The 14778-nt window shown below is 30.7% G+C and overlaps 1 protein-coding gene across 1 annotated transcript; it reads right to left on the bottom strand.

The window, feature by feature from the left end:
* Positions 1 to 13034: 13034 nt before the first annotated feature.
* On the bottom strand, positions 13035 to 14759 carry LOC107364452 (vacuolar protein sorting-associated protein 11 homolog). Its single transcript, XM_015931796.3, has 2 exons — positions 14533 to 14759; positions 13035 to 14454 (listed from the first exon to the last, which is right to left on the bottom strand). Exons 1-2 carry the CDS (start codon positions 14666 to 14668, stop codon positions 13553 to 13555), a joined length of 1038 nt encoding a protein of 345 aa, XP_015787282.1. The 5' UTR covers positions 14669 to 14759; the 3' UTR covers positions 13035 to 13552.
* Positions 14760 to 14778: the final 19 nt, after the last annotated feature.

Below are 14778 nucleotides of genomic sequence, written 5' to 3'. Positions count from 1 at the left end.
ATTACAATCTCATTTAAAACGTTGAATCTACCATTGAAGTTATTATGAAAAATAAATGTCTGTTTGAAGAGGAGGTTTGATCATTAAAAAGCTGTTTTTCAAGAAACTAGTAATTTATTGAGATAAATTGCTAGCTACTTGAAGCTCTCCTTTTGATTGTTCACTCTAATTTTGTTAATTATTCACTATGACAACCTTAGTTAATGATGCCTTGATTAGTTAATTGTTGATTGTTTAGGTTAACCATAATTATTGATCAAAGCAAAAGCTAACTCATCCTTTTGTTGCACTGATAGTAACCATTATTGGGTAAAGACTGTCATCAATGTTTATTAAGTGTAAACCATTAGCAGCTACTTATTAAAGGATCATTCAGATTATTAAACGTTTCATAATTAAATCTTATAATTGACAGTTAACACGATAAGGCAATGAAAGTGTACCATATGTTACCTTTAAAATGGTCATTGAAGGCATAATTGGGTTCAAATCAATGGCAGAAACAAATTGTTTATTCCCTGTTTCCAACCAATATAATGAAAATTTGGAATTCAGTTCTTGAGAAAGTCATGATGAAAACTTGTGTTATTTTTAGAACTGAAAATCATTAGTAAAATTAGCAGTAAAATTGCAGCCAAGTTGAAAGAGATGAGATTCAACTACATGTATGTTAACAGGGTTAACAGAGCTGTTGATGTGGCTTCTGATTCTCAGTGAAATTCATCAAGTTCCGAAGTCTTTCATCTTTTTATCTATCTTGGGTCTTCTAGCATCAGTAGGTCGTTTCAATGTTACTTTTACTAGCAAGAAACGTCTATCTGAATCATCAGTTACCATTGAAATGAAAAGCAAACTGAAAGGTAAATATGTATTCCAGTGAAATATGATTTATGCTAGTCAATTGACATTGCTCTTTTCAGCATTTTTCAATTTGGATTAACTTTCGCATAATTTTCTCGTCTTAACCTTAAAGGTAAAAAAACAACATTAGCTAAAACTGATTTATGTTGAGTTTGTGTGTGTGTTTCAAATTGCGATGAGATTAAAAAAGTTGAGGTTTGAGAGACACAAAAATGGTTTCATAATTAATTCAGTTTCAAGCCTGAAATTTAATTAATCATTAACGTTAGCCAAAGGTTGAAAGAAAGGTAAAGATTAAAGGTAAAAACCGTTGAAAGGTTCAGCAAGCAGCCTTGGATTAAACAAAGTTACATATCAAATTACAGTTAAAATTGGTTGTCAACTGAAATGTTGATTAAACAAGCTGAAAGCAGAAGCAAAATTAATAAAACGAAACCAATTAAAATGAATAACTTCAAATAACTGGACAGTTTATGCTCTTGATTACGGTATCAAAGTAAACCAAGAAATGGATTGAATTTGAATGGATTAACAACAAATCCGAGTCACCAAATTGTTCAATTAATCAATTGGTTTACCTTTAGATTTGCCAATTGAATGGCTTTCCTTTTTTTTCTGAATTTAATGTCAATATCAATGGCTGACAGAAAAATATTTGTCTTGAAACATTTTCACCTGTCAACATTAAAGTCATTATTAGCAATGAAAATGGTTAACTTTCACGTAAATTATTAACTTGAATTGCTTATGACTTTATCCATAATTTAAATTGATAAATGATTCCGAGATTTATCTTAATCTGACTCTGGCTTTCACTGTAAAAGACAACAGGTAAAAGCCAATGCCAATGGTTTTTTTACCTTTCATTAACTCCTCTTCAAACATTTTTTCTTCTTCTCTTTTTTTGCTGCTGCTAATTAACAAGATTGTCATCATGAAAACATCTTAAAAATCATCCAAAAACATCATCATTTTCATGAAACACAAGTTTAGCAAGTTTTCATGATCCAATTTGCAAGGAAAACTCAGATGAAAGGCAAAAGAGTATCTGATTACATTATTTTAAACTTTTCATTGAACATCATCTTTGATCAACATGTTTTTGTCACCACAACATTGGTCAGTTTGAAAGGTTAAACTTGAAAGATCGTTGATTGAAAGATTCAATTAGCAGCAACTAATAGTTAAATTGGAAACAATGGAAACAATTTAAGGTCAAACCAAATGTTAAATTGTGTGGGTGTGTTTGGCTTGGCGTTTTTGTGTAAATTGTTTTTCAACCAAATGCTCGGTTAATTATGGTGATGATAACAATAATTGTTGGGTTTCGAGAGTCAAATGATGTTTGACATGGCTTGCTGGGTAATCAGTTTGATTGGGACGAGAGATTAAAGGAGCCAAGGAAAAGGAGCCAATCGGAACAGGAAATTGAGGTTCAAGATGAAGATGGCAAAAGATGAGAAGAGAATCACTTTTTCTTAAGTTGAAATGCTTCTCAAAATTATCTGCCAAAATGATGTGGAGACATCCTGTTGAGATGAAGCAGTGTCAATGAGGCGAGGAGTGAGAAACTAGATGAATGAAGATGATCAAAAAGGATCATGATACTGATCATGAGATTCAATGTTAAGTCAACAGCAAGATCATCTTCATCCTATTATTATCATGCGTGTGGCCATCAAAGCCATGTTTCCCATGAAGAGGAGTCAATGATGAGGTGAAACAGCTGATGATTAGGTGTGGATACAAAAGCTCATTTAGTAACAATTTAAAGACTTTAAGATGTCCATCAAGATTATGAAAGTGTTTTCAAAGGCAAAAGGTTTTTTTTCCAATTGTTTGCTTTGTGTTCAATTTTTGACAATATTTGGTAATTTAATAATGATCATCATTATTATGATTATTATTACGCTAATGGGATGATTAATGCACATTTTCACGCTCATTTGATTCGCTTAAAGTAATTTGCAATTGATAATCGTTGAGGTAAACTTTACTGATCATTATTGAAGTTGCATGTAACTTAATTGTATTGGCTTATTTTTCATCTAATTGGTGGTCTCTGCGGTTAATTATCATTACTTTATATCTTTATGAGTTTATTTTAATGTTTTTTTTCATTTCTTTTGTTGATTTTCATCCAAAGATGCCTTTCAATTTTTTTGAGTCTTGACAAATGCTTTCTGCTTGTGGCAATAAACAACGACAAATCAGTGGTTAAAACCATTAAAAGTGACATTAAAATTGCTTTATTTGATTATGAAGAAAATTTAAAATTAAGATTGAAAGGTAATGTTTGATGATGAAGACAGCAATGAGATTGAATTTGCCGATAACTGAAGTCTTATGATGATTCTGAGGGTTTACATGGAAGACAATATTTTGACTTGTTTTGACAGTTGAACCATTTGAAGGTAGATTTCATTTTATGCAGTCTTCACTGTTTATCTTGTTCAATGAGCATTTATATTTCAATTAAATTGTTCCATTAATCACAATTCATTTGAATGGTTAAGACATTGAATGTCAACTAATATACAAAGAGTCCAAGCAAGTGATGATTGTAATAGAGGTAAATCACAATTTATCTCATTATTTATTATTATTGCTCCAAATTAGCTTTACTTTGATATTTATTGGTACGTTAAGTTAAACAGTAACAGTCAGTCTATCAATCAGGTTAATGGTTGAAATAAATTGTTGGTGAAGAAAAGGATGAATCCGATGAGATGTGATAATCAGTTTGATAATTGCAATGATAATTATCATGTTAAACATATGATTTGGTGATTGTGCTCGGACAAGCTTATCATCTGATTGATGGTGAAAAGCGAATCAGAAAAAAAAGAATCCAATCTTTTGTTGTTTAATTGTTGCTTTATTGTTAACTGTTAACTCACAGACGGTAGATGGAGATGCAATTTAATTGCATTTTTAATTTAATGTTAAATTGCCTTTTATACGATCTAAACGGTTTAATTTGATGAGTCAATTAGTTTTACTCGCTGTTGTTGCTGTTGTTCAAATTTCATGGATCAATAGATTTTTTTCAAGTTTGAATTTGTTGATTCATTTATTGCTGTTAAAATTAACACCAACATGGGATAGGATGGTGATCATCAGAGGATGAGGGAGAAGATGAAAAAAACAGAGAAAAAAAATCTTATGAATGAACTGTTGGTGTAAGGAAGAGGATCCTTAAACATCAACAGCATCATCATTATGAGTTTAGTTTGGCTTTTCATTGAACAAAAATTTGGAAGCTTACTATTGAGGCATAACAATTTAACTAACTATCTATAAATGACGGAGTAATTTGATGATGGATCACCTCTTCATCTTCAGAGATCTCGTCTTACCAGTTCTCTTCCCATCATCATCATTATCATCTTTTGTCTCTAACAGACCAATTGACAAGTTACAGTTTTGCTACAAAAATAAAAGCCATAATTATCAATTGGGAAACAAACATCTTCCTCATTTTCCCCATCTTCAGCTTCATCTTGTTCCGAGTCATTTTCATCATCAAATCAATTGTAACTCAGACCCTTAGTCGTTCATCTTGCAACCTAACAGCCTCACTCCTGTCCCATCACTTTCAGCTTATAGAGTGTAATATTACTATGAAATGATTTTACATTCATTTTCACTTTTACCTTCACTTGTCTTTTCCAAGTGATTCAATGTTTCATTGGGATTAACAATTTGTATTTTAAATTGTTAAATTAACGATTTTAATTTGATTTCGGTTCATGATTTTGTTGTAATTGAATCGTCTTTTTTGTCTTCTTTTTCAGATTATTTTCGCTTCTCTTTTTGAAAGTTACTTGCCAGTTAGCTACTTTGTTGGTGGCCATTTGAATGATAATTGTTATACGAAAATGCATCCATAACTAAATTGATTATTACACTCGATTATATTGTAATTAATGGAGCCACTAATTGTGTCACTGAATGCATTTCTGCTTTCAACTTTAGTCTCTTTTTTTTCATCTTAACAACAGCCTTTTAATGGGAATACCAACAACTTTTGTTGTATTTCAACTGAAAAAAATGTTGATATTTTGTTTCTTTTTCAAATTGATTGTTTTGTCTTTGCAAACTGATTCTAATTGCAAAAAAACATTTGCTTCTTCTAACGACAATTTAAATACAGCGAAGAAGAAGCTAATTAAGTGATAGTTGAACCACTGCATCGTGCAGTTTATGAGATATAAACTCGAGGGCCAGTCCCGAGTGGCCAATTTTCAAGACAAAATTTTCACGATTTTCATTGCTTTCAATGGGTTTTCCTATTTTCATTTTAGCATCATTTTCATTTTGACTTTTTTATCAACTCAATCACTGTCTTTTCAGTAAACTGTGTTAATTAACAATGTTAGTCAACTATAATTTGACTAATTTGAAGCAGCACCAGGTTATACAATTTAACCATTTGATTAAATTTAACTGACCTTTAATACCCAAAATTAACATTTTGCTGTCAACTGGCAACATTTAAATTTCAACTGATTCCATGTGTTGATTGAACTCAATTTGAATCTTTTTTGATAGCAACATTAATGGTTAATTTGGGTGTAAATATAAAGATTGAAGTTACTTTAATCAAACTTTGCATAAATTAACAAACTCTTTTAGCTATCAATTAAACACCCAATTGATTAGTTAACTGTAACTCCCCCAAACACTTGATTAACATTCAATCAATCAATCTTTACAGATTAAACTAATTTAAATTTAATCCAATGAAAGTTAATAAAAAAGGAAAAATGATTAATCAAAAGAGCAATTTAAATATTAAAACAAATGTGAAAGTGATTCAAAGAAATGAATGATTTTGAAATTATAAAATTATCTAATAATTAAAGTTGAAATGATTTATCACAATTAAACCATTTGATTGTAGAGAAACTCAATTGTTTTTTGCAACGAAAAATAAAATCAATCAAAACTGGAACGAAAAATTGAACAGAAAAAGTTTCATTTAAAACAACTCACGCAATGATTAACTTAAAGGTTAATATTTATTGACCAAAAATCAGAAGCTATAGCTTGACCAACTGTTAATGAAAGGTTAATCAAAAAAAAGAAAAGTTAAACTGGGAACAAAAAAATTCATGAAAAAGGCCAGTTTTTCATGTTGGCATAGCAATTATGAATTATCTGTAAATCCTAATCTTGAGTTGATTATAATATCAGTTGTTAACTTGAATTCAGTTGATTTGTTGCCTTGTTGTCTTATTTACTTTTGCCGAGTCATTTTGCAAAGTTAATTGTTCAAAGCAATTCATCATTAAGCAACAATCAATTCACAAACTAAACACAAAACAAAGTAACACTTACAAAGCTAAAGTAAATGTCCATTGATCCGTGTAACTGATAATGGTTGCTCATTTAACCTGCACTTGTTGGTCAACACTGGTCACCATTTACAGTAGCAATGATTGTCTTTTCATCTTTTCCTCGCCATTTTTGGCCTCTTCTTCATCTTCTCTGGAAATTGTTTTTTACCTCATGCTGATGATACTTTACTCAACTTACATGATTATAGTTAACATCCATTGGCCTCTTTTGCCCTTTCAACCATTGGACACTTGGCCTTTACTCTTAACCAAAAAAAAGAAGAAGAAGAGAAACATTTTGCCAAAGGCTTTTACCAAAAATTTCATCGTTTTTTTTGGTCTCTTCCTTTTCGTGTAACTACATTATTGGTAAACGGATACAATTGTTGTTAATAGTCTCTTGATCAAGCTAATCACTTGCTAATGACACTCGAAACCGATTAACATAATCAACTCAACCACAAATCATCAACCTTTCATTTTTACCTCTTTCCCGATCAATCCAATCTAATCTGTAATCTAGATTATCGTGTTCATTGTTCATCTTTATCTTTTTGATGTTCATCTTGATACAAGATAAAATGCTTTACCAGACTCTAGGAATCTTGTTTTGTCGTCTTGCAACTGATTAACCTTTCAACCAATTTCAATGATTTATCAAAAGGTAAAATAAAATAATTAACATTTTTCATTTACTTGCATGAATGTTGACCCATCAAAGTTAATCACTTTTCTGTTGATTATTGATTATTGATAAATTGTTAGTGATGATTAAAATGATAGGTATTTTGAGAGTTTTGTGAGTTGCCTTTTTGCAGAAAATAACTTTTCGCTTTGTTGGGTGTCAAGATGAATATATATTTTTAGAAGATGAAAGTTTTACACATTTACATATCTTTGTCCTGTTCATCATTATCTTTCATGTTGGAATCATCATCATCTCTCATCAAGAAGACTCATTTACACATTCAGGCCAATTGAAACAGAAGAAGCAAAAGAAGATTCATTTGCTTCCACAAGAACGAGCAGAATTCATTTTTAACAGGAAACATCTTTTAATGTTATTACAATGAAAAAATGTTGCATCGAATCAGGAATCATGTAAAGTGATTCAAGACTATAAGAGGAGGAGAAATGAAAAGGATGAAAAGAAGCACAAACGCCTTCGAAGGATGCAAAACCTATACAAAAGTCAATTGACTCTAATTGACCAGCCTCAATATCACCATGATTCCATGAGCATTTCATGATATTGTCTTCCAATGGCTTCAAGTTGCACCAGTTGAGGTGACATTTACAATTTGGATAATGATCAGTTGATGAATCTCTAATTTCCCAGGTAAACTTTTTCTGTAACTTGTCTTGAACAAATTTTCATTTCATGGTTCATCCATTTCAACCCTTCTTTTTGTTTTTTCCTGTGATTTCCCTTTTCGCCTTTATTGCTTTTCCTCTTCCAATAGCACGCAATCAGAGTTGAGTCGAGTTGATTATCGTCTTAATTATCCTCTAGATTACCATTAACTTTAATTTTCCTGCAATTCAATTATGTAAGGTTAAAAGTGATGAGAGATTTTGTTTTGTTTTGTGCTTTCCATTCAAGTCTTTTGTTTCATGTTTTGCTCAAGTCAATATAAGTTTAATGGCTTTCATTAGGTTAGCTGAATATAACAAAAATTTAGTAAAACTAAATAGATCAATAAATCTACTTTAATCACACAATATTTCATTTAACTAATCAATTAAATGTGCAAAGTAATCAAAAGTTTTTCTGTTTCTGGCTTACGATGTTCAGAGTTGATTGAAAGTTTAAGCCTTATTGAAGTTGATGCAAAACAATAACAAACAAAATCACAATCAAACGTTTTATTAATATTTACAATTGACACGAGAAACAATTAAATCAACATTTTCCAGCTAATAAGTGTCTTTATCATGAAATCACATTTTCATGTTAATATCTTTGCTTGAAAAATAAGTTCACTTTTTGTTCATCTTCAAGCTTTTTGTTTCTCAATATCGATCCGTTCAACTGTAAGAGCGTCAAAGGACAGTAAAAGTTTCATCCAACTTTCAAGAAATGTTTTCCTCTTTAATCACAGTTAATCGATTGACTAACAATTTAGGTGGCAATGTGTAAAAAGGAGATCAAAATGCGAACATGAAAAGGTCAATTTTTTTATTGTTACTTCGTTAATCGGTTAATCAGTTGCGTTGGATAAATGAGTTTGGTGATTTGGGATGCAGTCGGTGATTGGTGTTGATGAAAGGTTGGATAAAATTGTAAACCAAAGGTGGAGAAGGGAACACTTCGAGTGAAATTTGACTTTTCCACTTCGGCCTCTTTTAACCTCTTTTCCTTGGCCCGTCGATTTTGGAACCAAATTTTAACCTGAGTTTCCGTTAAGTTTAAAGATGTTGAAAACTCTGCTCTTTCGGCAATTGATAAATACTGTTTGGACTGAAACTTTCTTTCCAGTGCTAATAACTGTTGAGTTGTAAAGGGTGTTCTCGGCTTGCGATTGCTCTTGTGTTTCCTTAACTGACATTTGATTGCTAAAGGCTCACAGAATGATGTAAATGAAAATGGTTTCAGCCAAGGATGATGATGATGATGTTGATGAGGTAAATGGACAGGTGATTGTACTGGTGACTGAACTGGTGATTGAACCGGTGATATGGAGGGACTTGATGGTGTGGTCGATGTTGTGGTCGATGTTGAATTTGATTGTTTAATTTTTTTCTCTAATATTTTCTCCATGGAAAAGGGCGATGTAAATGTTGGATGATTGAATGGCGATTTGTGATCACTTTTCACTTCACTTTTGATGCTTTTTTCAGCCACTTTTCCCTCATTTACATTGGACATTTTTGGAGGCACAAAAGGACTTTTTTTTCCTCTCAATTGTTGAACAAAATAAATTACTGTTGTTAGCAACTTGAAATGAAATGAACAAACTTGAACAGTTTAACATCATTTCCCATTTTGCTTATAGGCTTGCACTCATTTAGCTCCTCCTCAACCATCATCCGCCTCAATGAGGAAAGAAACTATAAGATAGATTCACAAGTAAAAAATCAACTTCTCCTGAACCCAAACAAACCTACAGAAGGGTTTCATGAGAAGGAGAAGATTCTTATTGGATGAACGAATGACTAACCTGAAATGTTTCACCTTCACAAATGGTTAACTGAATTTACATGAAAAAAAAACAAAACCAAGAATCATTTGTTTAAGAGTCAAAACATCTTGAGAGGAAGAAATTTTTGTGTCCATTAATCATTTATAGATTATTTGATTACAATTGTTATTGTTGAATTTCAATTCATGAGTTAGTTAATTAAGAATGATCACGATCAATTGGAATAATTTTCTCAATTGTTCATGATTAAGGTGATTACAGAAAATTCATTCAAAATTAAATTCCATTTTTTGAAACATTTCCCTTTGATTGAAATTTCATTTCAATTTACAATTTACTCTATTTTTTTGTAATTTTCAATTTTGCCGCAATTTTCGGTTCTCCTGATCGTTTCAAATGATCAAATTATGAATAAATGTTAACCTTTCCTAAACCAGAAAATATACTTTTCTTTATCAACACTAAAAGATGCTCTTTTTTCAAATCAAATCAACAGCAATTTGAAGCAATTCATCCGATTACAACTACTCATGACCACAATTAACCTGAAACTTAATCAGTGTTTGATGAAACACATATTTTTGCTCAATCGTATTATTGGTTTGCTTGTCAAACAACTTGTTATTAACTCAACAATTGAGGTTAAATTATCGCTATTCACTCTGAGAGTTGGCAACCTTTTCAAGATGTCAGTTGTTGCAGTTATTTTTCATCATCATGATTATGGTTATGATCATGAAGATGTTACTATGTTTATAGCTCGATGAAAGATCGATAACTGAAAAGTGAAAGACAATTGAAAGTGAAAATGAATTTGAAGCTAATTTGGATGCCAATCAGCCATTTTATCAATATTTATCAATTATTTAGTTTTCCTTTCATGCAAATCATTTTCCAATTAAACTGTTGGATGTTACCTACACCTAATTACTGATTAACATTCAATTCATCTATTCAATCTTGTCTAACGTTGCTGTGTTAATGAACAATTTACCAAGGTAAATTGTAATTAACCTTTTAGCTCTATTTTGTTAAATGTTTAAAGATTAATAAAAAAATTTACTGATTTGTGGTCTCATCAATCATTTCATTAATGCATCATAATAATCAAACAAAATTACGCTTTCTCGCCATTCTATCATTATTAACTTGAAATTTAGCTTTTTTTCATTTTGTTACTAAACCATTTATTTAATTATAATTACTGTTTAAAGTTTAAATAATTGATTGATTCTCATTTAATTAAGTGCAAAAATTTGGGGAAAACATTTGTACATTTAATTACCAGTTTAAATAAATTAGTTGTGAATGTGGAGCCAATGAAAGATGGAGAAAGGTTCAAATTGAAAGTGGAACCGCAACAAGATTGCTTTTAATTGAAAAGAATTAGTTAATTTCTTGAAATAATCAAATACAATTTAATGATAATTGAACAAATCAAACATTGATAACACTCGATAACAAAATGATATCAATGAGACAAAAAAGTTGCCAGAAAAATATGTTTCATAAAATCCAAGAAAATCTTAAATCTCAGTTTTATTGATATTCAGATAACTAATCAAATTGAAGTGAAAATCGGAATTGAAATTGAGAAAAGTCAATAATTAATTAACCAAGATCGTGATTAGATTAGTGTATTTATACCAATCATGAATTGAAACAATCGCATCAGTCTTGAGATAATCTGATTTTTTGGGTAAAAGGTTTGCTTTGCTTTTTCAAATGTAATATTGAAAATGTTTGAATGTTTATTAACCTTAATCGTAACTTGATTTTTTTGTTGCAGATCAGTCAATGAAATTTGAACGAATGGTTTAGTTGATCTTTTGGTCAAGTGAAAGGAGTAAAGGCTATTAATATTATGGTTATGGTGAGAGGGCAGAAATGTTGAAAGATGTGAAAGGTCAACTGGTGATTGAAAAGTAGGATGGTTTTGTTGGTCTTTGCTAGCAGTTTGAATATCAAATTATGCAAATTTTGGTCTCATTTTTACGTTTTGGTTTCTTTTTTTGGTCTATTTGTTTGACATTTCCGATTTCAAATGATCATCTTTAATAGCTTGAAATATTTTAGCTGCAAAAATATTATATTTCTTCATTGCATTTCCATCACCAAGATGATGATCATCATCATCACCATCGTTATCATCATGAATCTATTAGTTAAACGTTTCAACTCACTTCTTGCTCTTGTTTTTGTTTCTTCATCCTCATCAACATCATCCTCTTTTAGCCCATTTGGATGTTCACAAACGTAAAGACAATGAATGACACTTAAACATCTTCAAACCAATCAATTTTAAACTTATTGATGAAACAAACAAAAACTATTCGGGAATAACTGTGATTGGAAAGAAATTCCTGTTCAAGATGGACACATCCTCAGCTAAAAGGCTCATTTGCACAAGAGTAAACATTTACATTGGATAAATCAAAATATTGTCTCAATGTTAGACAATTTCAATCTCCATCTTTAATCATTTGATTGCAAATATTACAAATTTGATTGTACAAAGGTACAAAGACGGATAATATTACTCAGCCTAAGCTGGCAAAAAACATGATACACTTTGTAAGCAAGACTGTGGTTATGTTTAATATGTTGAAGCATCCAAATCACCGATACTGATAATCATCTATCATTAGTGGCCTAAGGTTGAAATCACATTTGAACAAGGCTGTGTATTGATAAAAGTCAATCATGAACGAGTAAAATGGTAGTTGATGGGCTCAATTTCAATTGACTCGAATAATTAGGAAACCTAATCAGAATCATATCAAAACATCTCAAGTATACATCAAAAGTAGTCATATTACATGTGTATTTGAAAGTCACAGATACTTTAAATGGTCATCTTTGATTGAAAAAAAAGGTCATTTGTAAATCAAGTAAAATTGGATTTAATAATTTTCCTAATTTTATGGCTGCAACATTAAACATGTAAAATCATGTTAACCTTTTTTTACGCGTAATACTAGTTGATGAGCATTTTTGTAGTTAACTTTTGTTGCTCATTAATACCTTATTCATTGTTACCTGGCTATAATCAGATTGGCGGTAAATGAACAATTTAAGTTGAATTCACTGGAATGGGAAATTGAACGGAGAAGAGAGGCAAGTATAAAAATAAATGATGGAGAAAAGTTGAAATTAAATGAATTTTTTTTTGTGAAAAAAAAACGTTTTTAAAAAGAGTCTTGTGTGAATCTGTTTGTCGTGACTTTCATAGTTAGTGAAAAAGTGAGTATTTAATGGTCGGTTTAGGTGTTTGTTTGGGTGGTTAGTTGGCTTTACCTTGGCTGATTGTTGGTTAAGTCTTACCAATCCCCTTTGGGTTACCTAACTAATTAACGTATCATAGTGGTAATGATAATAAATATCATTTGTTGTGATGTTTCTTTAATTTCAATTTAACTTGGAAACCTTCAAGACAGCCAGCAAAAGTGAGAAGGATAATCGTAACTAATAATTACTTTTCATGAAGATTCACTCCCTTTAACTCAATTGAGATTCATTAAACATTTTATCTTCAATTAAATGTTATCTTTTTAATTTACTGAAGGTGCTACTAATTGTTAAATTTATCACACAAAAGTAACAACAGTTTATTACAAATTTGAAAACGAGTTGCTTGCTTTTTCTTCTTGCCTTTTTCTTGCTGCTTTTTTCATGTGCGCTTTGCTTGTTTGAAGTAAATTAATGGTTTATAATTGTAATGATTGTCGGAATTTAACAAAATAATAATAATAATACAATCTATTCATGGTGTAACCATTGAATGTTGCTGGTAACAAAATAGTAAAGGATCAATTAATTATAACTTGAATGGCTGATGGTCTTTCCTTGTTGGTGGCATTGCTTCTTCAGATCCTTTGATTCTTAATCAACTTCATTCTCTTTGATTCTAATCGTGATAATTGTTTATTCCCACAAGTATAAAATTTGGTTACTCTTAAGAAGACCAATTAACATGGAAACAGCTATTAAAAATTATTGGTGAAAACAAAATATCTACACTTTGTTATTTTCGGGGATAACACCAGAAAAATGTTCAAAATAACAATTTATAATTTAAATAAATGGCATTTGTTGGATATAAACTTTGATAGGCGTAATTGGAAATAGCAAACAATGTAAATATTTAAATTAATCAATTTGGACTTGATAAGAGATTATGAGTTCCGATTTGAATCCATCTGTGAGTTATTGGTTGTTCAATATATCGAAATCTTGGTCTTTTTTGTTCATATTTGATAGTTTTATTTGCTCTGGTAAGCAAAGTGGACATCCTTTTTCATCACTAGGAGACTCTAAACATCCTTGATGATATGAATGGCCACAAAGAAAGTGAATTGAAGGTAATTCTAGGTGAACTTTGCAGAAAGAACATCGACTTGATTGAAATATCTTTGGCTGTGTTCTTATTGACTCTATTTCATCACGCATTTTCTCAGTTGAATCTTGGTATTGATGGATTAAGTCGTAGTTTTTGGATACCATTTCACTGTTTTTTGTCAACCATTGAGACAAATAATTTTTGATTGCAGCAAGACTGGCAGTTGGAGAGTTTCTTGATAAAATGTCAATAATACTGATCGGAGGAATCAAATTTCTTTTGTCCACTTCTTCCAATACTCTATGAAGAAGAGATATGTCAACATCAGAGGTTTTAGCAAAGTACCAAAATGCTCTAATCCAGAGACGTTCATCTTGATCACTAAATTTTTCGCAGGTTTCCAAAATTTTATTTACATCACCAATCTCGACATAATGGTCCAAAATGAGATCATATAATTGCATTTGTTCATATAAAAAGAGCAGTCCATCAATAAAATGATTCATCCTACATGAAATCATTGCTTGTTCGAAGCTGTATTTTCCCATGTGATCTAGTAATAGTGACATGATTTTGTTTCTTAAGATATCCCGCTCACTTGGTTCGGAAGCTTTTTTCCAATTTATTAGATAACAATCTAGTAAGCTGTTAAAAATTGACTCATCTGCTTTATCAGATTCATTGAGAATGATATATTCCAAGAACTGTATCATTTTTGTTGGATTTGTAGGGTCAAAAAATGGTATTTCACTATCATTTTCATCGGTTCCTGTAATTTCAATAGAGACATTAGTAAAGTCTTAAAGCATAAAGTTGAAATTTATTCTCAGAATTTGCTTTTACTTACGGGAATCTGAAGAAAGTGAATCACTGGTATTTTTTTCAATTTTTTTAAGTTGATTTGGGTCTTGTTTGAACTGTTTGAACGATTTGATTAAAGTGTCACGAACATTCATGGAAAATTTACTATTAATAATATTCATTGTAGTGCTTAATTATTAAACACTAGTGAAAAACAGCAATTTAATCCAAAATTAGGATTATTCAATGTTTTGGTTTATTTGCTGGTGTTTTTAGGGGAGTAGGCTGAACG

This window comes from Tetranychus urticae, chromosome 1 (assembly GCF_039701765.1).
Source record: "Tetranychus urticae isolate SD_2017Ah chromosome 1, NJAU_TeUrti_SD_1.0, whole genome shotgun sequence".
In the NCBI taxonomy this organism is placed as follows: domain Eukaryota; kingdom Metazoa; phylum Arthropoda; class Arachnida; order Trombidiformes; family Tetranychidae; genus Tetranychus; species Tetranychus urticae.
The sequence above is the reverse complement of the archived record's forward strand: the minus strand, read 5'-3'. Positions and strand labels throughout refer to the sequence as shown.

What these genes read in the sequence shown, in the direction of transcription:
- LOC107364452 (XM_015931796.3), bottom strand. Translation starts at nt 14,668, where the DNA reads ATGAATATTATTAATAGTAAATTTTCCATGAATGTTCGTGACACTTTA. An exon ending in TTCACTTTCTTCAGATTCCC is followed by an intron (nt 14,455 to 14,532) that starts GTAAGTAAAAGC and finishes TTGAAATTACAG; the next exon opens with GAACCGATGAAAATGATAGT.